General features: G+C 36.9%; 2 protein-coding genes across 3 annotated transcripts in view; both read left to right on the top strand.

Annotated features, from left to right (window-relative positions):
* The first annotated feature begins 7,622 nt into the window (after positions 1-7,622).
* LOC140323224 (guanylyl cyclase inhibitory protein) lies at positions 7,623-15,636 on the top strand. The gene is made up of 5 exons (XM_072400126.1): positions 7,623-7,739; positions 11,124-11,256; positions 12,466-12,615; positions 13,983-14,088; positions 14,709-15,636. The coding sequence occupies exons 1-5, from the start codon at positions 7,672-7,674 to the stop codon at positions 14,870-14,872; spliced, it is 621 nt and encodes a 206-aa protein (XP_072256227.1). The 5' UTR covers positions 7,623-7,671; the 3' UTR covers positions 14,873-15,636.
* A 5,675-nt stretch (positions 15,637-21,311) lies between these two features.
* Positions 21,312-26,322, top strand: part of LOC140323222 (uncharacterized) — a 32,167-nt gene continuing 27,156 nt past the window's right edge. For both annotated transcript variants that reach the window (XM_072400125.1, XM_072400124.1), the window contains exons 1-2: positions 21,312-21,390; positions 24,952-25,081. In XM_072400125.1, the coding sequence (XP_072256226.1) occupies positions 21,334-21,390; positions 24,952-25,081 (187 nt within the window). In that variant the 5' untranslated portion in view covers positions 21,312-21,333. The remainder of the gene's footprint in view (positions 21,391-24,951; positions 25,082-26,322) is intronic.

Here is a 26,322-nt window from a genome sequence, read left to right as displayed (position 1 = left end):
GATGAGTTAAATGACCAACCAGAGTATTCTTACTGTCTGTGTCACACCATGACTACCACTCCTATCATTTCTTGTTGTTGCAGAAACAGAAAGTTGAAATAATAACTTCCTATGTTTATCAAAAACTAGCTGGATTTGGTTCTTAAATTATTTAGCTTTTTATTCCATTTCATATTCTCCTTTGAGAGGGTTAAAAGGAAAGCTGCTCCCTTTTCATCAGCCCACCCTACTTGTGGCCCCTGAGACCAGAGAGACAAATTCACTGTTTGTTTCAAGAAGGCTGCAGCTGGATCAGTTGTTCTGGAGAGAAATAAAGCAATGTTGTTCTATCAGTGACCCATCCATAGCATCCACCACACCTAGAAATGTCCCCTGGCTCAGAGCAAAATAATAAGTGGACTGTTTGATCCTGTTTACAAGAGACGCAGCTGGGGGGAGCCTGCTCCTGCTGGGTTTTCTCTGCTCCCCATTAAAGAAGAACAACGACTCATTGTCTGAGACTCAAGTTTCCAAAAAAAAAGTGGACCTGTTGTCAGATATATTTTCAATGCAGCATGTTAAGCAGTGTATCACTAAAAAACTTCCTGGTAATACCAAATATCACAGAACTTCCTCCAACAAGTGGTCTGATATATTAAAACTCTTCAAGACTGTATAAGATAGACTATAAATGGAGAACTTGGTTAATCTAGCAAACTTGGAATAGATCTGGTCGAGAACATTTGACAACTTATAGGGAATGACATTTGCAGGATCACCCAGGTTCTCCCATGATAGTCTATCTCTCCGTCTTGGAGAGCTTTCATAAATCAGACTATTAAAAACCTTATGTAACTCTAGTCAGTCCTATGTTGTTATTTTATTGTCATTTTGAACACTACTATAGAACAGGTTGAATAATTTTTGGTTCATTTAAAAATAACAATAATAATTTGCTTTTGTTTTATTTGAAGATTTCCTAAAAAATAAAATATTTGCAAGACAATATTTACTAAGAGAAAGCATTGTTTATCCCAATAAAACATGGCGACATTATCATAAAGAACGACAGTTATTGGGGAATCATTGGCCAACAGAAGAAATGTTGATGTTGCTCTGGTCGATATAGGGGGTACAAATATGAGAGCTGAATAAGTTAAAACATTGTAAAGAAATTGAAAAAAAAGAAGGATAAGATTCCATGGTGCAAAGCAAAATAAATAAATACATAAATAAAAAAGTAACATATAAAATAATATTAATAAAAAAAAAAAAAATTTGATCTTGTAATGTCTTTGTAATGAAACCATTTAATGACTCCAAAACTGCCGCGTGATAAGGCTCCACTCTATAAATAGATGGAGTTTCAGCACAACATTGGGTAGATTAGCTAAATTCTGCTAAAGAGGATCAATGCAGATTGACGTGACCTCTTCACGCTAATGTTTTTGGCAGGACCTCAGGTCCATCTGCATCATGGGAAATGTTCTACATCAGTCTGTGCGGCAATGCTTCATTCATGACGTATGGCTTAACGGTATAAATAAAAAAAGTAATTGTTTAATCTTCCTTTCTAATTAGGAGACTCTGATAAAAGTTACAGACGTGTTTGTTGCTATTTAAAAATGTTGATGACGCAGAGTGTCGTTTACAGTGTTCTTTTTTTTTTAACAACAGTATCACCAACATTATTATGGGAACTCTCCAGGAGAAAAGCAACATTCAGTGCAGAATCCATGCTTTGTTTTAGATTTAGATTTTGACTTGCCGTGCTGTGCTGGGATTTTTGTGTAGGTTTGTGAACGCACAATGACACCGCTCACTGCGAGATCTCAGGCAAGAGAGGACCCCCCCAAAATTCAACAATAGTAATCAGTATGGTAGGGGATAAGGGTCCCAATCAGGGGAAGACATTGAGAGGTGCAAAATGTGCCACTGCACAAGGGCCCTGTACCTTCTCCAGGGGTCCCAAGTCAGTTAAAATGGGGGGCGCCCATTGTTAGCTACTCTGCCCCGGTCACAATTAATTTATGTTTAAAACTTTAATCTTTATTGGTATATAAAATTGGATACAATGAATACAAAGAGAATATAGATAGCTGAACATGCATATCATACTTTGTACATATGAAATCATTACATACATTCTGAACAGATACAAATAATAGTATATCAAACATCAGGGCTTAGAGATTCCTTAGTATTAATGAAAGGGTCAAAGTGTATAGAAAGGAGGAGGAAGGTGTAGGGGTAATGGGTGAGGGATGAAGTATCCATAGGAATACATATTAGGAGAGGAAAAAATTAAATAAAATATGTAACTACAGTAACAAACCATGTAGGGTTAGAAAGTATGTATAAATAAACAAGCAATATCTAATGCCATGGAATATCCCATTTAGGGTTGTCTAGCCAATATTTATGCAGAAAGTGTTTTATGTGAAATTGTTTAAAATCAAACATGCATTCATATGGACATTGAAGATTAAGGTACAGTTTTAGTGAGGGAGGATCTGGTGTTTTCCACAATCTTAAGATTTGTATTTTAGCTGCTATCAGTGAACAAATTATAGGGATTCTAGCCTGTACAGGGAGTTTTTATAATGCCAGGTGAAGAATGGTCATGTCAGGGGAAGGTTACCTCCATAACTAGACGAAAAATTGAAAGCCAATAGGAATGCAAGGATTTGCAGCTCCAGAGTATATGAGACAACAAGCCTGTCGCCCCACAACTCCTCCAACACAATAATGATCCAAAGTTGCCCCTGACATCTTATAAGGGGTAAGGTAGCAATCCAATGATGGGAGGTTTAAGGGTCAATAAAACATCTACACGCCAATCATCTGTAGGAGATATTCCATTCAGTTTCCCATTTAGGCATGGTAGATGTTTTCACAAAGGAGGTATTATTAGACAATATTCTATAGCAGCAGTCACCAACCTTTTGGACCTCACGGACCCCTAAATTCATCATTTTAAATCATGCGGACCAATATTATGATAAATACATTTATAAAATAATGCTGCCTGATGAGGACTGTGGAGGCTCTGATTCATTGATTAGCTCACAGTTAAAGGAAGTATTATTATTGTTACTATTATCATTAGTTGTATTATCTTTGTTATTACTAAAGAAATGCAAAATATTGGTTTGCTTTTTCTGACTCATTATGGGTTTATTTCATTAAAATCTAAGACCAAACAAGAAATGATAGTTATCAAATTCAAACTATTTGATGCCAATAAATATAACAGGTAAAGAAAATACACAGCTAAGGTCATAATTACCTGAAAGAGGATCTGGGAAATAAACAAATAAAATAAAACAATTGGATGAGAATCGGTATTCGTGGAGCAGGATGACTGTTGTAATGGTGGAAACAATACTGAAGCGTACGGCTCGGCAATGGTTGCCTCATACAACTTAACACTACACTGACGTCACGCTGCGTCTACCTTGTTTTTATGTCTCTTGTACAGTTTGTGAATTTAGTGCAATATAAAGGTGAAAATTGTCATTCAGAGTATAAGAATTTATTAGAATAATATTTTTGTTTTATTATTAATAAAACATAAAAGTTGCAAATAATGTCCACATTTTTCTGTGGACCACCAAAACTTTTCTCATGGACCACTGTTCTATAAAGGATATATGTCTCCAGCAGGAGTGGGAGAACCTTCAAGAAAACAAGACACTTGGCTATTAATTGAAATTGCAGTAGAAAATTGAATATGGGCGAGGCAGTGGGATAACTGAGTGTACACAAAGAGGTGCACAGCAGTAAGGTCAAACTCGCACTGTAGAGAGCTAAAGTTCTTAAGAGGGGAACCTTGAAAAAGTTGGTGTAAAAAAATCAATATTTTGTGCTTTCCATCAGTGTATGGGAAAGAGGGGATGAGTAGTTTTAATATTTCAGGGTTCATCAATCTTTTTTATAGGGGTGTTCTGAGTAAAAAGGTGTTTCTTATGATACCATTTTTATCTGATTATTGTTAAATCCCAGGAATTCATAGTGTGCAATGCGAGCTGCAAGAAGTCTTGTTTAATTTATAAGACTAGTCAGCTATTATGATTACTCAGCACCTTCAGATACTTTGGGAATTCTCTCTGTAAATGTAAGCCGCTAATGTAAGTAATAGCAGTCTGTTGTCACATCTGGAGACAAGGACAAACATACACTGATCACTTAAAATATAAAACCACAGATAGGTAAAGTTACCTGCAAAAAAAGTAAAATGCTGAGTCTTATTTTGGCAAAAGACCAGGTTCAGTTTAAAGGAGCTTTCCACCTTTCATTCATGGATCTACACTATTCATAAAGCCATCAGGATGGATCCATGAGCGATTGATGGGGAATGACAACTATACAAGTGAATGGAGGAGAGCTATTCACTCCCCCCCCCCACGATCAGGACAGTATGGTGTACAATTCTCTTGAGTTCAGTGTCATGCTGAAAATGATCATTATTAATAATTTCCAGCAAATAAATTTTACGTGTTTGGATTGCACCTTTTGTTGTGATGCCCCTGAAGTGTATGTAATTGATAATAACTGGGAATTTTTATTAATAATCAATCTCTCCCTCCCCACAATGTATTTTACCATTTTACCAATGTGGAGAAGTTTCACTAAATCTCCTGATTTTCAACACAATCTGGGGGTTGTAAAAACCTTTATTTCACTCATTCTCATTGAGGAATTGCCCACCTCTGGCCTAGGGGCAGACACCATCCTATAGTCCCATACAGACATCAGACAAACATCAGATGATTGTTGCTGCATCTTTTGTGATTGTTTCCAGTACTAGATAAATGAACGATCTTTGTACACACAGTGCCATTCTGTTCTATATAGATGGCAGGGGGGAGGACGAGTGAGCGGCACCCCACTGTGCTCTCCTCCTTAGGATGTTGCCACTGTATACATGCCATATTGCCATCTAAGATGAGCACAACTGTTCATGATGACAATCATCTGGCGTGTGTACATAACTTAGGGCACAGACATATAAACCTCAGTCAATGATGACTCTCCCTCTCTTGTTCCAATAACAAACAGCAGAGGTTTGCAGTGTGTGATCATCTTTTCTTTGGCCAGATTTCATGTGAGAAAACAAATACTCTTTTTGTTATGTTATATTTGTTCTAATGAGTCATTGGAAAATAAATATTTAAAGGAGAACTCTGCAAATAATATTTACTTGAGCTTACTAAGCCACCAAATCACCAAGCCTACCATTAGACTATATCAAACCCAGAAGAGGCATATATTGCTTCCCCCTTATAAGTTTTGGCTGCATTAGTTTTCACTCATTTTACTATACCTATAGTGAAGCAATGATTCCACCTTATGAAAAAAAAAATATTAGAACTACAAACATCAATTCTTTTTTAATTTCTGAAACATAGGCGAGTGAAAACTGGAGACATTGTACCCAATACCAGTGAGGGCACAGGAAGTTATCAGCTCATTCATTTTTCTCCATGATCTTGAATACATGATGGGGTTGTTTGACCATTGTATAAAGTCTTTTCCAGCACCACAGATTCTCATTTAGATTAAGGTCTGGACTCTGGGGTGGCCAATCCATGTGTGAAAATGATGTCTGATGCTCCCTGAACAAATCTTTCACAATCTTAGCCTGAGGAATGCTGACATTGCCATCTTGGAATATGACGGTGCTATCGGGAAAATCCATTTGGTCTGATTTATCAAAGCTCTCCAAGACTGGAAAAGATAGATTTTAATGGGGGAACCTGGGTAAGCCAACAAACCTGGAATGGATTTCTTAAAATAATTTGCTTCTATTTGGCAAATGTTTTTGATCCTGGACCAGATCCATGCCATATTTTCTATATCATCCAGGTTCACCCATAATATTCTATCTTCTCCAACATAGTTGTTCTCAATCTCTCATTAAAAAATACTGACTCACCAATAAGGAGTTGTCAGCATTATTCTATATTCAGATACTTTATTCACATCCCAATACAGATGATTTAACGCTACATGACAGCACCTTGACGCATTTCATATAAGCTTTATGACTAAGTACTGGTAGTATGAAGTGTGTCAAGGTGCTGTCATGCTCCTTTGAATCACCTTCATTGGGATGTGAATAAAACATTTAATGAATTCAGCATACTGCTGATGACTCCATGTTTGTGAGTATTTTTGTACTAATTAGTACTAATCCAGGCCTGAAGTAATGATGGCATTGCCTGTGTTGAATAACGGTGCCAGAATTGTTTCCCTAGCAGGACTGTGTATGTTCACTAAAATAATTACTGGTGATCCTTCTACGAAGGTTCTTGTTCAGGCGCTTCATGTTAAAGTCAGCAGCACCACATCATACATTGGTATGGTATTGGTACGATGCATCTCATCCATTGGTATGATGTGGTGCTAATAGCATCCCAACACATCTTCTGTACACCGCCGCACTGGATTACTTGGGACCATGCTGGACAGGGCTGGACTTATACATTCCCCCCCCCCCCCCCCTAGGCCAGGAGCTTCTCCTCCCCATAAAAGATACAAAACTAAAGCATAGAGTGCTGGGGTGACACACATTGCAACCTGCTCACCATTTCTGAACCAAAAAGCAGAAACTATGTGTACCATACAATGCATTCTGTTATAGCTAGCCGCTAACCTTTTTGGAACTCCAATAACTCTGCATTGGATATTTATAGAGAAATGCAATTCATGTGACAGATAGCAGACATGTTCTTACTGCTACATCTTCAGGTCCCTACATCTCTATTGCTGAGAAATTGGGGTTCAAAGAAGGTATGTGGGCAGCAATGTGCGGGCCAACTATTAAGCGGACAGTTACATGTTACATGTGTAACAGGGCAGCTCGTTTGGATGAGAAGAGTTTTTAATGTTGTAATGACACTGTATTGATAACATTTTAGGGGTGTTAGCCACAAGGGTCCCCCAGTTGTATGAACATTTTCAAATTCCTACATCTCCCCTCTCCAGAAAAAATGGGAAGGGGGCAGGGTAGCATATTATGACAGGTATAGTTTTGTGAATGCGCAGATTTATTTTACAAATAAATCTTTATTTATTGATAAGTTTAGGGGCTCCAAATTAGGGTGAGCTGAACGAATGTCACTCCTCATTACCATGGCACCCTTGGCCATGGCCTAGGTGGCTTTATGAGAAATCTGGCCCTGGCTAGAGTAGGTGGGCTGTGGGCTTCCAAGTGAGTGTATATACACATGGAGTAGGTAAAAGCAACTGGAAGAGTTGAAAAAAATAATAAAAAGTACAGGAAACCAGTATTTTACAAAAAAAGTAGCATTGGGATACACAGTTCATTAGCAAATGACATTCAGTTAGGATTGACATCTACTTTTAAACAATGGTGACAAGACCTTTCTGGGCACAGAGTAGTTGGGACATGTCTATGAAAAGCCTGGCGCATTTGGCATGCTATATTCACATACATAACAGTTCTTCTTAGCGTCCAGCCGTGTTTGGCAGCCCAGAGGGTTCAGGCAGGGCTGTGTTGTGGTTAAAGTGAATTATAATAGATGTAATCACATTAGGCCCAGGGCAGTGAGTCTGAGCAGATTAAATACTTGTAATGTCATTTGGCAGATGCCGGTCCCCTAATCTTTTACCTTATATAAATTCTCCTACCAGGGATGAAGTCTGCTCTCCCGATGTCGCTCAGTCATGGGTCAAGTGGCTTCCATGCCACGCAAATGTGGCACCTATGTCCTGGAGCTGCATGAATGGTATAGGTAATTTTTTGTATACATTTGCATATATATGTGTTTGTTAATTGTGATGGCAAAGCCAAATCGTGAGGATGTGGCAGATAAGAGATGGGTTTTTGTTATGGGGTTAAAATGAGAGTGTAAATATTTTGGGGATTCCCGGCACCGGGGTCCTAATACTCCCTGCCTACATTGTTTATTATGTGAAGAGAAACAGCATTTTTCAAAAACAAAACAAAAAACAAATACATAGAAAGTTGGGAAAATCTAGGAAAAGTATCAATATTTAAAATGTGTAGTGCTATTTCCTTTGGGATTGGAAATGGAGAAGTAAGGTAAAACCTAACAATGAACGTCTCTTATTTGTTTCCTTCAATTTTCCTTGCAAAACAAAAAATACCTTTTGATCTTGCCAGAAATCCAGTGATCTGATAACTTTGCATGTACTTAGTCATACTGCTTCTTCATTGATATTGTACAGTGAGTGTTGTCACCCGAGGACAGGAAATGTGTTGGGATTACACAACACTGGCAGGATCAGGTAAAAATAAAGGCCTACGAATGCAACCATTCAATGTTAAATAGTAAGATGCAATATAATAAATATTTTAATTGGGTTGACAAAGCAGGCACGCTATCACCCTTGACAGAAAGATTCACCCTTTTTTTCCCCAGCGTTCCTGACTTTTAAAGGTTGTGTGACTTTTCCTGGCTGGAGACTGGAAGTTAGCATGTGTCATTTCAGTTGATATTAGGTTAACCACCCTTTGATGTGACATATATATTAAATACCAAGGATTCCTACCAAACTGCTACAATGTTTTAACACAAAGGCCCTAGTTATGCCTGAGCCTGGATTCCCTGCACTTTATTGGACTTCCATTGTTCTCCTTTTTGTTTTTTGTTTGTTTTTTTAGGTTGTTTCTATATTTTTGATATTGATTCTGTGTCCAGACACAGGGAAATGATTGTTATGAATGATGAAGGGATTGTTGGGGTCTTCTGTTTAATTTAAAATAAATTGTGGGAATTAATGAATTTTTATGTAACATTTCCAATTATCTCTCTTTTTGCATTGTATGCTATAGAGCAATTTTTCTAATCAATCATCAAGTTTAGTTGACAAGTTAAGGAATAGTTTTCATGATCTTTGAGGGAGACCCCCAGCAATGTTTTATTTTAGTTTCATAGGTCTATCTGTTCTCTTTGTCTGGTTTTAGCTATAAATGTATCCAACACCTTCTTCAATCTTTAATAATTAATAGACAAAGGTTATCCAGATTTATTATTCATTAATATAACCAAGATATATTAGCCCTGATTTATGAAAGCTCTGCAAGGCTGGAGAAAATACACTTTCAGAAGTGAACTGGGTGATCCAGAAAACATGGAATGGATTTTTAAAAATGATTTTCTATTTGCTAGCAAATGTTTTGAATCCTGGACCAGATCTATCCCAGGTTTGCTGGATCACCCAGTTCACTTCTGAAAGTGTATTCTCTCCAGCCTTGGAGAGCTTTCATAAATCAGGGTCATTGTGTTAGTTTTCCTGAAAGTAGGTGGACACATGACTTCTGTTTGTTTTTTGAGAGATTTTCAGGGGAAGATCCTTGCTAATCACTGATGCTATTTCTTTCTCTTGTACAAATCTGTATTGGATTGTGTAGACAGGGTTTATTGGTTTCAATCTTCTTTTCTTGCTATAGAAGTCAGTAGAAATGCCAAAGCAGCTTAATATGGCTGAAAGCAGAAATAAGTCAACTGCAGGCCTGAAGGTGCAGGTCAGAAAAAGGTGAAAAGGAGGTCAAGGAGTCAGAAGCATGTGTGAAAGTAATAACTTGATTGTCTCAAATCAAAAGAAATTCTATGGTTCTAGAAGGAAATACACTAAAAAGAAAGCTGGTGATTGGTTGATGGCATGGTAAAAGCCACCTCAGTGCTGGTTATTTATCCTCATTCACCTGCTAAGTCACTAGAATACGTTTTTAGTAATTTGGTTCAAGGATAGAAGGTGGTTAAGTTATAGTCAGGTAAAGTGTTAGAGTTAAGGTCCAAAGTAAACACGTTGCATTCAAGTATTGTATAGCACAAACTATTACCAAACAATAAAAAAGTTTTAGAACAAGTCCTCACTGCCCTCGTTAGCTGTGGGCACTGTTTAGCTATTCATCCTTTGCTTTCTATGCCCTAATAGGGACATTCACCCTCCATTGAATATTACAAGAATAAGGAAACAATTTCTGGGGACCTGTTCTGGTATTTCTTGTTTATTTGAAAAGATTTTTTCTCACATTCTTTGTTGTGCCTCCAGGATATATTCTCAATGGGATACAAAAGAAAACAGACAAATATTTTTGGCTCCATACACTCTTTAGTAAACTTGCAATTTTCAAATCTATTGTTCCTCATAGAAAAATGTTTATTTTTTTTTAAAAGCAATCCTCCGAAAAGACAGATACTTTGAGAAAAAAGTGTTGACTTTAAGGTATCATTCTATAATATAACAAAGGTTGTTCCACCAAAAAAATTTCCTAGCTAATATTGATACTTTTAAAGTTTCTGGCGCCTGGAAATATTATTTGTGTTTTTCTAGCAAAGTCTCCTATTTTTATATTAAGAAAAATGCTCCACTGAGGTCCCTAAAGCGTATAACAAGCTCATTTATCCAGATCATACCCAGCTATTAAATATTATAGCAAGGAATGGGGGATTATAAATGTTATGTTTACTGAACATAAGAAATGCATTTCAAATACTGTCATGTGTTGGAGTAATGTCTTTTGTATCAGAACTTTTCTCCAACTAGGTCACTTCACCTCTCCATTATGAAGGAGAATCATATCTCTGTTCTCTTCTATATTGTCCCTTTAGCTGGACATGTGCATGTAAATCACATTTTTGGGCCCAATGTGCTACCCAATCGTCTCCCTGTCTAATCTACAAAGAAGCCCAATAGACTACTAGGTCAAATTCACATATGTGCACTAACTGCATTTCAAATATTTGAAATTATTTGCTAAGGGATATATAACTGTATTTATTTGTTTATATTTGTCTAAAGTTCAACTAAAACTATAATGCTTTAGACAAATTTAAACTGAATGTTATTTCAGTTTATAACCTTTTATTTTAAATATGTTTTCTCCCTATACTCAGTAGATAGATACAGTATATAAAAAAAAAATAATACATGACAAAGGATTCCCAGGGCACTGTGGAAGAAATTAAGACTCAGCGCTGGAGTAGAACTTTTTGTCTTATAGAAAAGTCATAACTTTTACAAAAAGACATAATAATTATTAGGAATTATGTTTCCCTTATAAATAAAGTAACAAATCTGCACAAAACTCACGCCAGTCCCCTTAATGGACAATGTGGTTCTCCTCATCATTTTGTGTTTTCTTATAGAAAGTTTGTCCAGGAATGTCCCAGTGGATTGATCACTCTCCATGAATTTCGGCAGTTTTTTTGTGACTTTACTGTGGGAAAAGAATCTTCAGAATATGCTGAGCAGATATTCCGAGCCCTGGATACCAATGGGGTAAGAGGACTTCTAGCTTTTCTATTAAAAATCATATTCAGCAAAACTTTAAACACAAGGATAAAAATACATATGTGGGGACTATTTTACCTGTCAAAGGACCGTTATTCTGTCCACCCAGTTCTGAGATTTACACAGCTTTGCCCACATATTACATTGCTGTCTGACAGTTCCGAAGACCTGATTTCCACAGGTGCAGTTCAGTAACATTTACAGATCTTTTCCTTCTGCAATAATGACCTACCCAATCATGGATTCCTATAAGTGGAACTTTAGTTCTACTTTAACATGCTTCCTAAATGTGAGCACTGCAGCATATTTGGTTGGCACATGCTGCTTCTCCACTTCCCTCATCTGTTGTATATACACTGCACTATTGGGTTTTCTAAAAGAAACACTCTCTCAACTATATGTAATATTTCTGCAGATAATAAATTAGGGTAGCAGCTAAAGGTATTTATAATTATTATAAAGTGATTATAATATATATATTATATATATATTTATATTATATGTAATAATATTGATTAAAATTAAACAGCCCTTTTGATTATGTGCCATACTGGGGAATCATATAGTTAGGGTATGGTGATTATCACTGTGTTCATGGATTAGTAATGAATGTACATTTTTTTGTCCTGTATTGAGCTGTGAAAACTGTGGGGTGTATTACAAATTATTCACCCGTCAACTCAGCTCAGATGCAGCCGCTTTTTTGTTTGGATGCATGGAGAACATATAGCATTTACTATTCTGATTGATGTACTTTTTCATTTTTCTGCAAATAAGCCTTAGTTTTATTATGCATTGATAATAGCACTGCATGGTGATTCGGACAGATCTGATAAAAAAAATCTGAATCATGTGTTTGATTATATTTTATTTAGTCATTATTTTTTATTCTTGTCATGCTTTGTAAGAAAAAAACTTCATAAAATATTAAAATTTGCTTCAAGTATACCTATGCTTTTACCAACATTTTTTACTTTAAAATGGTGACTGGATCTCTTTAAAGTGAGCATGCACTTTGATGAATTTGGGCACCAGTTAGGGTTTACACTCATTTTCTGTCATGCTTTAAGTCTACCTTTAGCAAGTCTTGTTTCTTTGGGATATGCCAATCCTGATCATACCTCCATACTCAGGACTGTGAGGAGGTAATCAATGCTTACTGCATGAATTACAATTCTTCTACTACTTTGGCTATAGGATGGAATTGTGGACTTCCGGGAATATGTTACAGCAATCAGCATGCTTGCACATGGCACTCCGGAGGAAAAGCTTAGGTGGTCCTTCAACCTGTACGACAAGGACAAAGATGGAGCAATCACCCGTACTGAGATGCTGGATATCATGAAGGTTAGTTGACATTGCAAACAATGAGTGAGAAAATGGAAAATTGTAGGCTCACAGTAAAATTCTAATAAACATCAAGCTGTTGTTTTATTACAAAAAGAGTAAAAACTTTAAAGCCAGAAATCGTGTATATACAAATATCTCCCATCCACCTGTAAAGTACAAGCAGATGAGGAAGGTTTCTTATAAGAAATAGTTTTGGCCTTCTAAACACCAATTTCTAAAAAAAATGTACACAATGCTATATATTCTTCTCTTCTCACAAAACGTTTCACATATAGCTTCCTCAGGGGAATGAAGGATGGAATCTAGTCAAATATATACATAAAGAACAGAAAAACAACACACAAATACAAAAAATGGTGTAAAAAATGAACTTTGGGAAAAAAAGAAGATGCCCCAAACATTTAGGGGTCCCAGTGAGGACACTGAATAGCAGGCAGATCTAAGGGCAAAGGTAATTAATGTCAAGAGGAAATTCTATGCAGTATTTATTTTTATTGTGCTAAATATAGTAAAAGTAATATAGGGAGTATTTTTCCTGCCCTCTGAGAATTCCATTGGGCCTCCATAATAGAACTGATGGAGCCAAATAGCTAATTTAGAAGCATCCTGTCATCTCCATGTTTCTTAGTATTATCGGTGGAATGTTTTGGTTACAGAAACTGCCTGGTTGTGGGTTCTAGATTTGCCCCATCATGGCAGGGATGAAGTAAGATTCCAAACAAGTTATGGGAGTAATGAAACATAAGACGAGATGGTACCCAGAGGGACATAAAAACGAGTAAGGTGCAAACTGATAGACCAAGTCCCAGGGCAAACTAGTTCATGTGACGGGCAATAACACCAGATAAACACCAGGAAGAATGGTCAGCAACCTAGAGGCCAACCTTAATGACTAGGTACACAAGTGGAGCAAGCCAGATTTATTCAGGTATGAAAAGCTGGAAGATTAGTAAGAAACATTCTCAGGAGCGATCATGGGGGTTAAGTTGGTATCACTGCACTGATAGACATGCATTAGGATTTTCTCATGTGTGTCCACTGATAGTTCTGTGACAACAAGTCCGGTGGCAATATTTTAATGTATTGAAAATATCAATGTCTTAAAAAAAAGCATAAATGTAAATATTTATGTACATGAATGAACATATTTTCATATGATGCATGCCTGTTACAATTCTCATTACTACAAGGATTCCAGTGACTAAGCCTGAGCTGAGAGGGTATATTCAGTCTGCTGCAGACAGACGAAAGTATTTTCCCAGTCTCCTCTACTGAAGTGATTCAAAAGTGATGCGATAGTTGTAACTTTGTGAGGTGAGCGGCTTTTCCACTGACCTGAGTGACTTTTCCTATCTCTTCTGCAGGCTGTGTATAAAATGAGTGTTGCAGCGTCCATCACTAAATTCAACCCCATGACTGCAGAGGAATGCACTAATCGCATCTTCATCCGTCTGGACAAGGATCATAATGGTAAAAGTCACGTAGAGAACTTGTTACATTGTCACTATGGATAGATGACCCCAAGATAAGGTAGAACCAGAAAAGACATGCCCCATCCCTAGCAATCTCCAAAACGTGTAGGAACCCTCTGACTCACAAACGTTGAACATTTAAGGCATTTCCAAAAACAGTATAATAAAATGTATAGATTTTATTTGAACAAATTAGAAAGATATCTTGATACAAATTGATAACAATCCTCAAACAGTACTCTTTATGAACATTGTACTTAACATAAAAGTCCAAAATAATCTCTATTAATGACTCAGATGAGACCCCTTTGTAAATCTCCCAGGGGAATCATGGCCCAATCGACACGTTTCGTAGAACTAGGCTGTCTCTTTAGGCATGATTGGGATGTCCTTGTTTCTTTATGTCCAGACCTCACAATTATTCCTGAAGAAGAAGGCTAGCTTTGCGAAACGCTTTGATTTCTCTGACACATTGTCACCCTAACTCCTAACATATACAATAGATATACATTCTGGATATACATTGTCCTACTTGCTGTTGGGCCTTTGCGATAAATTGGGCCAATGCAATAAAATGAGATAACTATATTAAAGTTTCATATGTTCTTCCTTTTTTAGCTGTCATCAGTCTTCAGGAATTTGTAGATGGTTCTCTGGATGATGATTGGATCCGAGAGATGTTGGAATGTGACCTGAGCACGGTGGAAATCCACAAGGTGACAAAATGCAGCACTTTACCTGCTAGACCGTCCAGAGAGAGACTGTTTAACACCAATCCATAAACTAATATAAACTAATGTTCTCCTTAATACACAGACATCATGAAAAATGCTCAGGATGCACAGCCTAGCCACTGAACGAGCCTCATTCCATCATCATCGTATCAATATGCTTGTCGGGACTCTCAAAAAAAGTTTCCACATGTTCCCTGGAAGTTCCCTCAAGTACCACACTACATAGTGTCCATAAACAGCAGGTTAGAAAGCAAAGAGTCATGTGACAAGAGGCAGCAGGCCTGTCCAAAAGCACTAAGAAACCCTGCTGAATCTGTCTACTTTAATAATATAAAATGAAAGAAACCTAAATATGTGGACTTATAATTCAAGCTAAAACCTTTTCTAGTTATAATGTAAAGATTGATTAAACCCTGTCAGGTTTTACTGCAACCTGGGGCCTCATTACAAATATTTCCTATCACTTCCTGTCCTGCTGACATTTTACTAGATAGGAAGTGAGGGGAACCCTCCAACAGAAACAAAAATTCTTTTCTTTAATAAGTACTGGAAGGTTGGAACCACTGTTAGATTTTTTTTCTGACTATGACCAAAATGTTTCTTCAGATGATAGAGAATAGCAGCAAAAAACCTGACAGGTCTAATGGTATGTGAACATTTTTGCATTGTTTTTATTAAAGTTTAGTGACTGGTTATGCCTATTGGATGAAGTTGCTCTTTAATTTATAATATGACTGATTGCATTGTATTGTATTGCATGTAGAAATTGTATAAATGTTTTGCAATAAGTAAAACATTTCAGTAAGCAATGATCTCTATTACATTGTGTGGATTGCAATTACAGCTGACTCCTCATTTGTGTGTTGTTGTAACCACCATTCTAACATCCTTTATCATAATGCATGGTGACACACGGTGTATGTGGGTTGCATTGTTATGACAATTTTTCTAAAATGACAAAGTAGAAATTCACAAGGAATAAATCTTAGCGCACAGCCCTGAAACTTCAGTAATAAAGGTATTTGTCCATACAATGATAAGGATATACAATAAGCTTCAGTCATAACATTCTTGTCTTTTGTAAACAAAGTCATCCCAACACACCAAACAGATCCAAATGTCCCTGTGCCATGACACACCACAGCATACAAATGTTAAGTGTGTTACGAGCATTGAAGCCAAATAACAGAGGGATTTAAATACAGATTCTCAATGCACAAATATGCAAAAATACATTTGTTAAAGAAAAAAGTATCATGCACGTATGCTGCAGAAAACAGGTAACAGGAAAAGGACTACCTTGCTTGCACATTCTTTTTTGATGCTGCTGTGTTATGTACTAATTATGGTCTTTAAAGAAAATCCAATAAGCACATTCCTCTAGACTGCAAATATAAATGGGGTAAAAAAAATGTTTGAATTTCATGAACCAGTTTGGTTCATCTGGTAAAAGGAGAATGACTAAAAATGGGTTAAAATTCATGTAAAGCCACAAAGCACTTTGCAAAGAGGTCCCAGCCTTGAATATACAGTACAGCTTGAATAGGCTACACAATTCAGGAATAGCCTGGCTAGAAAAACCTGTTCATAGACAGCATACTGCAGAGAAGGATCCTTGCACTCTATGTGGAAGCAGTGGTCTCTTTGCAGTGCACCCCATTGCTAAATCAGATCTCTTCAATCAGCAGGGACCATGAACCTGGCCGATTGGAATGCTATAGGTCTGACACAACAGGGGCCAGTTCTCTGCAGTGAAGGCACAGCTTTCCCCAAAAAAGCAAGAATCTTTATCTGCAGCATGCAGACTGTGTACGAACATTTCCAATTAATCTATGGCTGCTCTAAAATAAAAATTACCAGACTTTGCACACCTGGAATGTATTTAGGAATGGGAAACATTCAATACAATAAATGCAAGCACACTTTTCAGTTAATTTGCACAAAAGTCCAGATTATCCATTCTTCTTTTATTTTGACCCTTTTCTTTTACCAAGAAACTTTGGATACTCATCACCAGACATTCATGGCAGATGCTGGGAGATTGGATTTTTCCCTCTTCTCTCCAAACCACAGTTCCCAAAACCCTTTTACACTGGATGAGTTATTATATGAATTTAGGCTGATCACATAGGCAAAGTAAATTATTATTCCACTACAAGGAATATTTCACTTAGCTTAGTAAGTGAAAACGTGCAAATTTATAACAAACATTTTTTTAGGATTCCATTCTAGGATCACCATGTTCTCCATGATAGTCCAGTCTTGGAGAACTTTAATAAATAAGGCACAATGAGTGCATGTAGAGGGAGGTATAGCGGCATTGGGTTGACAGCCTATTATAGAAGTTAGAATTTTATTGGATTTCTGGCAAATCTGCAGATATATTTCTGTACCTGCAGATATAATATGCAAAACTTGTGCATTTATTGCAGAGATTAGCTAACATATTAATTTTTTTGCCCAGACTTTAGAGTGTTCTGGGAGCTTGCATAAACTTAATTGTCGATTCCTTTCATAATGCTTCTACTTTCTTACAGGTCTTTAATAGCAGTTTATACAAGCAGGTGTTTAAAACTACAAATGTGCACTTTAGATCAATATTAAAGTTACTTTACTAATATTGATTTAAAGGGTACATTTGTATAAAATGCTATTAAAGAGAGAAGAAGCATCATGCACACTGCCAATATCCTGCACTGCATTCACCTTAGTAAATAAACAATTCTGTCGATAATATCTTCATACACAGCAAAACACTACAGCAGCCTTTAGAGAAGTGCTACAAAATTACATTGACTTCATCTTTTATTTATTTTTTAATCTGTGAGTTCTGTATCTGCTCAGTCTTTTAAAAACAGATATAAACTCCATCACAAAATCTCATAGACGCTTTAACATGTTAATGTCATTCAAAAAAAAAGTTTTGAAATTATATCAGGGTGACAACACTTTGGCCCTTTCTACTAATTTGGTTACTATATTATCACCATATCAAAGGGGCCATTTCAACACTATTAAGCCAGACATGGACCAAGGTTGTCACCATCAGTAAACCCAACATGAGAAATGCCCTGCAGCCATTGCTGAAGTACACTTAGACAGTGATCAGCAACACTGAGCAACAAATGATGAAAACAGTGACAATTATAAACAAAAAAATGCAATTCTATATGAATAACAATGTTTTAAATACTAATCTCCATTCAGTTTACATTTAATTTAGTAAACTAATCACAATCTTTAATTGTTTTTAAAATTCAAATGATTATTTCTTTTACAGTATGCAGTGTAATCAATCACTTTTAATGCAATCTTTTTCAAAAAGAGATCAAACAAAATGAAAAAAACCCAAATAAATGCAATGCAGTTTATAACTCATTCAGAAAGTGATGATCCCAGAGCCTGGCTGAAAGCTGACCCTGTCCTGTGCTTGGTGCTGGGAGGAAGCCTTGCCTTAAATTGAAGCCATTATCATGCAAAGTGCGGATTCCTGTCCCCATAGTGACCTATTTGTTGACTGTCACTGATTGCCAAGAATCAGCACACACACCTTTTGCTGATAAATCTGCCTGGACACAAAGGGTAGAACTAAAAGGAAGGTAAATATTTATTAATTTATTGGTTCCACTCTTCAGCAGATTAATAATGCTCTTACAAACTTCTGATTGGGAAGTTGTGGTTTTCCTTTAACCCAATTGCAATGTGTCTCTGATTGGCAGGTATAGCGCTCGGGTTTGTGAAGCTGTTCCTAGACAGAACAATGATCAGTTTCTTGGTTTGTTCTTTTTTTTTTAAATTAATAATTTTTTGACGCAAAAAACCCTATTGGAGCAAAGGAGAGACTTTGAGGTTCATTTCACTTTTCCTAAGTTTTGAAGTCATTTTTGATTAATTTGTACATTTTTATATTCTATGCTATTCCATATTCTTTTCTTATGTTACACGTTCAGATTGAATCTCCACCTAGTCTGTGGATCAGAGACTATGGTTTAACATTCTAGTCACATTCATATCTATGTGTAGCAGGAGTTGGCATGTGTTGTGTTAACAAAACCTATTTACCTAAATGGGCCATTAAGGAGCCTCTAAAATTGTCTGAAATTCTAAGGTCAGTGTAATAAAACACAAAAAGCATTCCCATGTTGTAAGGCAGACATTCATATACTGTATACATGGCTATATATTATGTATGTGAATTGAAGTGCTAACCAGAATGGGTGGTAATGCACATATTCCCTGTGCTAATGCACATTGGCGTAATTGTTCTTGAAAGAATAGAGTTGGAAGCATAAGCTTGCTATACACAATGGGCTTTTTTTTTTATATATAAATCAGGGAATCTGACATTCCCTTAAACATTTCCTTGTGGGGTCCATGTATTTCATGTCAGGACCTACCTAAACAATGCATTCATTTTACATTCAATCTGGCATTAGATTGTTGTTGGTGCATTGACAAAATATTGTAGCATCATTGTGTAATGTGTATGGTAAGCTTAAAGGCAGCCAGATACATCAATAGAATCAAATAATAAACACAATAAATACATTGAAATAAAAAAACTAAATACTCTCTATTTTATTGATTTGGATTCAATCACTACTTTGCCAAAAGCTTTTAAATAATTGAACAGATATCTGCAAACTGATTATAATTAAATAATTCACTGTTTTCAAAGTCTGCAGAACAAAATCATGTGCATTGCATTGTTGGATATGTTCCCTCCCATTCACATTCTAAAAACATGCAATTAGGGTAAATGTTTTCCCTCCACATTGACCTTAGGCTGTATATAAAGACATATGACTATGGTAGGGACAGAAGATTGTGAGCACCTTTCGGGGGTCAGCTAGTGACATGACTATGGACTTTGTAAATCACTGCGTAATATGTTGGCGCTATATAACTACAAGATAATAATAATGTTGAGGGCCACCTTTACCGAGCGCACTACACGAGCCCAAAAAAATGTAAGAAAAGTGCGGAGGGGACAGTAAAGCTGCGTACAAACTTCCAATTTTTATTGTTCAAAATGAACGACGAACGAACGATCGATTGGGCAAAAATCGTTCGTAAAAAAAGTAACCAACGACGCCGACAAACGAGGAAAGTCGTTGGAAATGAACGACCGGACCGGCGGATCTGATTGGACGACGATCGTTGACCATCGTTCGTGTGTACGATCGTTCATTGATCGTCCATGGTCTGAGCATGCGTGATGAACGAACGTTCCTGTGGTGCACGTAACTTCCTGTATCGTTCAAACGATCACATCTATTGTGTGTACAATATCTACGAACGATCGTGTCGTTATCTGTATGTACAGGATCGGTGCTATACGATCGTTCCCAGATATCGTGCAGGATCGCTCGTCGTTTACCAACGATAATAATTGGAAGTGTGTACGTAGCTTTAGTCTAAGATTTGTTTTCAATTTCTGGCTGGTATTTTAGTTAGCTCTGTATATATAGCAGCTGTTATAAAACTTATGTCACAGTGTTTATAAATTCTACTCAGATACTGAACAAAGGAATACAAAGTAACTTTGTTGTTACTTTTGTATTTACTTTGTTCATTCATCTACAGATCCAATAATATGAGCTTTAATCTGCATATGTTTGTCTATTGAAGTGGAAATAGTTTTTCACTTTAAAAATCTGCTGCAGAAAAACCCTGACCAGGCCGGGTTTTTCTGCAGACAGGTGATGTCCCTACTACAATAAGCATGGTGCAGTTATGTCAATACCTTATCCTCACTGCCAGGGAGTGCATGATTGTCAACCAAACATCTCAAGACCTGACCACCTAACTAACTTTTGTGAAAAGTTAAATTTGTTAATTTTTAATCTCTATTAGGCCCCTTGGTTTACTCTAATCAGCTGCAATGACTCCTTATTCCCAAAGATATTTTTTTCTTTTAATTCTTTTTATTCATTTTTATTCATTCATTGTGTTTATTTATTTAATCTGATGTTTTACTTTTGATCTACAGTGACACTATTTTGTTTTGAACTAACACTGATCATAGTAGGAAAAAGAGTGTTTTTAGTTTTGTTTAATGTGTAAGGATCTCATACTGTACATATGTCGGTCTTTATGATATGACTACAGAATTTTTTTTTTTTTGACATGCAATTTAGTTTGGCACATTTCATTCCTTGCAAGCTGGTCTCTTTTGTATTTATTATTTTGATGTATTTTTTAAGAAAAGCTGCATTAGCTGGGTGTTAGACAAACTAGAACTGCACAGTACACAATGATTGTTAGTCTATATTTTACTGGATTGGTTCAAGGGTTCCAATTGCTATGTGCTCAAACATCTGCTTACGCATGTTATCCAAGTGTACCATACCCATCCCTACTCTTATGCATTTGTTTTGTAAATTAGTCCCAAAGAAAATAATTATACTTCAGCAAGCTATAAAAAGCAACAAATTTCAATGCTGTTAGTTTCTTTTTTACATAATTGTTTTACAATGTCTCCAGCAGAGGGCACTAGTGCTGCAGAAATGACCTCTTACATTAACAATTCCTCAATATTCAAGCCCCAGCAAGATTTCCCAAAGGTAAGGCTTTTTCTCATATTAAATTTTCTTTTTGCATTCATTCATAAAATGAATATATTTTGCCATTTACAATCTAATAAAACAATGAATGGGATCACATAAGACATTCCAGGGGCGCTGAAAAAGTCACAGGTACCTTGGGTGTAATTTATTCTAAGGGCTCCCCAAATATCCCATGAAAACCTTTGACAGTTCCTTCTTCAAATGTTATCTCTCAAATACTACTTATTAAGATATCAGGCCAATCCAAGTCCACCAGAGGGTTAAACAGTGGGTAAGTGAAAGGGATGAGAAGAAAGATGAAGTTTTGAATAATTTATTTTGTACAGGTTCCAATTGCTATGTGCTCAAACATCTGCAGAAAGAATGCAGAAAGAGAGAGATGGTCATGCTTGGAGCTCCTGATTCAGAGGTCCTGGATCACTTATCCCCTTGCAATCCCTATAGATGAGTCCTATTAGTGGGCCTATCACTGTGATCCTTTAGGTTTTGTAATCCTTGCTTTTGTTCTGTAGCTGAGAAGGAACCTGTGCCAGGACCAGCTCAGAAAGTTCAGAAACCAGTGTTCAGAAGGAAGCAGAGAAATTATATTGGAAACTGGTATTTCCTCATTTTGTACACAGTAAAACATTAAAAGTTGACCCGCAGCATATAGATTTTACAGTACTCCTCCTAATAATGCTTTGAAATGCTTTTCTACCCAGAAGTATATAGACATTTTTTACCCAGGTATCATGTAGGATCACTGTCTAAGTTCTAGGCAGCATGGTGGCTCACAGGTTAGCACTTTGGCCTTTGCAGTGCTAGGTCCCAGGTTTTGTATGTTCCCCTTGGAGTTTGTATGGGTTTCCTTCCACATCCAAAAAGCATGAAGTTAGGTTTTTGAGTTTTCGCCATTGACCTTAGACTATGTTAATGACATATGACTATGGACTAAAGTGCTGTGTAATATGTCAGCATTATATAAATACTTTATAATAATAACAATTGACTGGGCTGCTTAGTCAGACATGATAATATAAATCCTGGTACCAGTGCACTTCTTAGCTGTGTGCACACATTACTGACTAGGGAATAGTGAGAATGCCTCTGGCATTGTTGCGAAAATTTCCTCGAACTTCAGATGGTTTCGCTAAATTTCACAAAACCATCAGAAGATCAAGGAGATTTTAACAGGAGGATTCACAGGGCATCCTCCTGTTTGCAACCCCTGGGGCACTAGAGGTTAATTTACCGGGGTTTGCACACTCTTCTCAATGAATGTGGCCACCTCGGCTGCATTCATTGAGAAGATGTACATCTTGATGTATGATCCACAGCACTAGAGGTTAATTAATTGCACACTTTAAAAAAAACAATTTAAATTTGACCTTAATCTACGAATTTACACCGGTCGTTCTTGCTTAAAATTCGCTATGGTAGAACGTCCGAATTCGGCGCAAAATCGAGTTTTAAAAACTTGCTCGCTCATCCCTATTACTGACACAGATTTAGCTCCTGCTGCAGCTTCTTGCCATATGACCTGCTATAAAATAAGAATCTTGCAGTCCTATTATGGGGGAAAATTTTTCCTCTGCCAGTAGCAGCCTGATGACATTGTCAAAATTATTAATAAATAGTATTTATAAAGAGCCAACATATTACACAGCGCTGTACATTAAATAGGGGCCGCAAATGACAGACAGATACAAACAATGACACAGGAGAAGAAGAGGACCCTGCCCAGAAGAGCTTGCAATCCAAGAAATGACTGAGCTAAATAAATCTGAGTGGTATTTTAATAATAAATATGGAGCTTTTCTAAAATATATGATAACTATTAATTATGCCATGTGTAATCTATTAGGATTTTATTACCACAGACTTCTAAAGTTAGTAAAACTAGTCAACTATTGTCAACTATATTTATTTCAAAAGTGTTATACAGGTAGAAGTTATCTCTTAGTGTTCCAACCCTACCAAGCTTAGATAAACATGATAGTAATTAATGAAACATTCCGTGAATATGGTTAGAGTTGTTATACGAGGCTCCAGGTACCTGGCTTTGTTTTGAAGTAAAGGAAGAAGTTTGTGGATGAGGTGGCTGATCAGGTGAGGCAGGAGGCTGTTATCAGGGAGATGCATAGCTGTCAGCGGGATTGGGGCACATGAGGGGAAGATGCAGAGAATATACTCATTACTTTCTGCTCTCCTCACGCACATTAGTCTTCTAGAAAGCACATTATGTTTAGAGCACCTCTGGCGATGAAGTGTTTCGGTCTATTTCTGTGACTTTTATTTAGGACAAGAATTAAGATGAAATGGCTCCCTGGCAGATTGCTGTGAATTGCATAGAGGGAACATGTAAAAGAAACTATAAGTGGTTTAGGTGGGGTGCCAGGTAGCTACCTTAAAATAGAAAGCCATGTCGTTTTCTGATAATAAAAAATGACAAAAACTAGAGCATTCAAAATCAGTATTTCAGTAAAGAGGGTTTCAGAAACAAAGTGGAAAAGAACCTCAGTTCGCTACCTGAGACTCTTGGAAGAATGGAGAACCAGTGCTTTATGAATAACATACAAGCACCATGCAATCAGTGTCCTGGCTGAGACTCAAACCTGTGACCTAGTGCTGCAAAGGCAAAGAGCAATCCATCGTGCAACCCTGCCACCCTGCCACCCACGAGGAGAGCATTGAACTTCTGCATTACCAGCAGGGAGTAGAAGGTTTCTCCCACCTGTAAAGGATGCAAATGTTACACTGCAGACAGCACCAGAGCATGACATTTAGAATTGCAGAAGCTATGACAGCCTATTTGTTCATGCAGAACCAAAATGCAGTACCAAACCAAAAAGCACCAATGTATTTAAGACTTAAGGTCAGGACTAATAGCAATCATGCTCATGGAAAAGCTAAAGGTCAGGGCAGCCATGGATAAAAACTATTACCCTGAAAGAAAAGATCAAGAGGGAAGAAAGTAGTGAGATAGGTAGTAAACACACAAACCTTGGACTAGGGTCTGTTTAAACATTCTGATTTTAATTTAAGCACTGCTAAATGAGGCCAGGTGTGCAGCTGAAATATAACCATGCCAGTGAAAAACTTACTACAGCATATGATAAGGGTGAGTGTTTTAAAATTATTGAGTTAATTTATTAAATGACTATAGACTTTCCACCTAGTTAGTAGCTTCTTTCACTGTTCGGTTGCTCCTTGAAACTTTAGGCTTTCTTGATTAAAGTACAGATTTTAATTACTTTGTACCCCTGAGACAAAAAAAGATGCTACCAATGAGAATCTGGAGGACTAGTCAAGTTTTAGTATCCCCACATTCAGGTTTCTGGTTCAGTTCCCGTCTGCCTTGGCGCTTCATTTCTACACCCACCTTGGTGTACTCACACTCCCACATTTTTCATATTATACTGTAAGATTTTTTTTTGAGCACAACAGTGGACCAGGAATTCCACACAACATCTACCAGCTGGTCTACATCCTACAATCAGCTGAACCACAAACATTTTTTGGTTGGAATTGACCTTTATTATTTAGGTATTCTTAGATTCTGTGTTGCCTTGATTCCAGGGACATCGAGCCGGTCACTTTGAACATGTAGCCCAAATGAACATGTTTGAAGACATATCAACGTTCCTTCAGATTCCACCAAAGATCCGTTTGGTAAAAGTACCAGCTGAAGAGGACTCAGAACCCCCAGGTAAAGTTTCCATGAGCACTAAGCAAAACAGTATGGCTACATGGATGAATTTATGTGGATGAATCACATTACCAATAAGACTAGTCTATGGAGTTAGTTACTCAAGTATCATATAGAAGCTATCAGTCTCACATGATCATACAATGTTTTAGTGGTTTGTAAATCTACAAAATGGTATATGTGTAGTTTGGAACACAGGAAGCCATTTGATTCTTTCCTTTAGCGCTAAGTCGTTAGCAGTTTTAGTAGCATGATAACAGAAACCTAAAAAACTGCCATGGTAGCATGTTTCTCAACCAGGTTTCTTAAGCAATGAGCAATTTGTCAGTTTAAGTGACACCAATGACCTTCCTGACTATCTATAAAGGTGACATTTTTCCCACTGGCCAGCAATATAAAAGGCATTCTTCCCACTGACCACCACACTATTGTAAGGTGAGCTGTGGATACAAAAATTATACTAGAGGTTCCTTAAGACATAAAAGTTATTTATTGGGTTTCCCAATGTGAAAAAGATCAAGAAAGGTGGGCTAATTGGTTAGTTTGATCAACAGTAATGGAAACTCTTAATTAGTAAGTTAAATACAGCCTTTATTTTGCATTGAATATAATCATTTATCATTATTTACAGAAATGCTATGCTAGTGTCTCTCAAAGACAAACATGAGAAACCTCACCCCCAACCGCTGCCCCTTTGGGTAATGCCGCCATGGATGGTAGTGATCTTAACTTCTGTACTGAATGGCACTCATTCTGTCATTTAGTGGTTTTTAGGTTTTTAGACCATTTTAGGTGGTCCTTAGATTATTCACCCAGATGGTGAACCCAAAATGCAGGGAGTTATGTTGTCCACATATATTTTAAAAATAGCAATTCAAGACATATAATAACAATACAATACATATCAATTTGTTTTCAAGAAAACAAGTATCCCATATACAAGAGTCTAAGTATCATCAGTAGTCATTAAGTGGAAGGCAATACCCAGGGCAGCTTGATGACGTACCCCTAGGGGGGCAAGTTGGGCTCACAGAAAGTAAATGAAAGTATACTGGGTCTGTAACCATAGCATGGGGAAGTAGCATGTAATATAAACCTCTTCTTAACCACTTCATGACGTTATTTCTGGCACATTCAACAGGTAATTTTTTTTTTGCACTTATGAAACAGATATAACAAAATGATTTTAAAGTTATATTTAGCAGACTAAATAAAAGAACATTACATTCAGTGTAGATGCC

Source organism: Pyxicephalus adspersus, chromosome 2, assembly GCF_032062135.1.
Source record: "Pyxicephalus adspersus chromosome 2, UCB_Pads_2.0, whole genome shotgun sequence".
NCBI lineage: Eukaryota > Metazoa > Chordata > Amphibia > Anura > Pyxicephalidae > Pyxicephalus > Pyxicephalus adspersus.
This window is presented reverse-complemented; position numbering and strand designations above follow the sequence as displayed.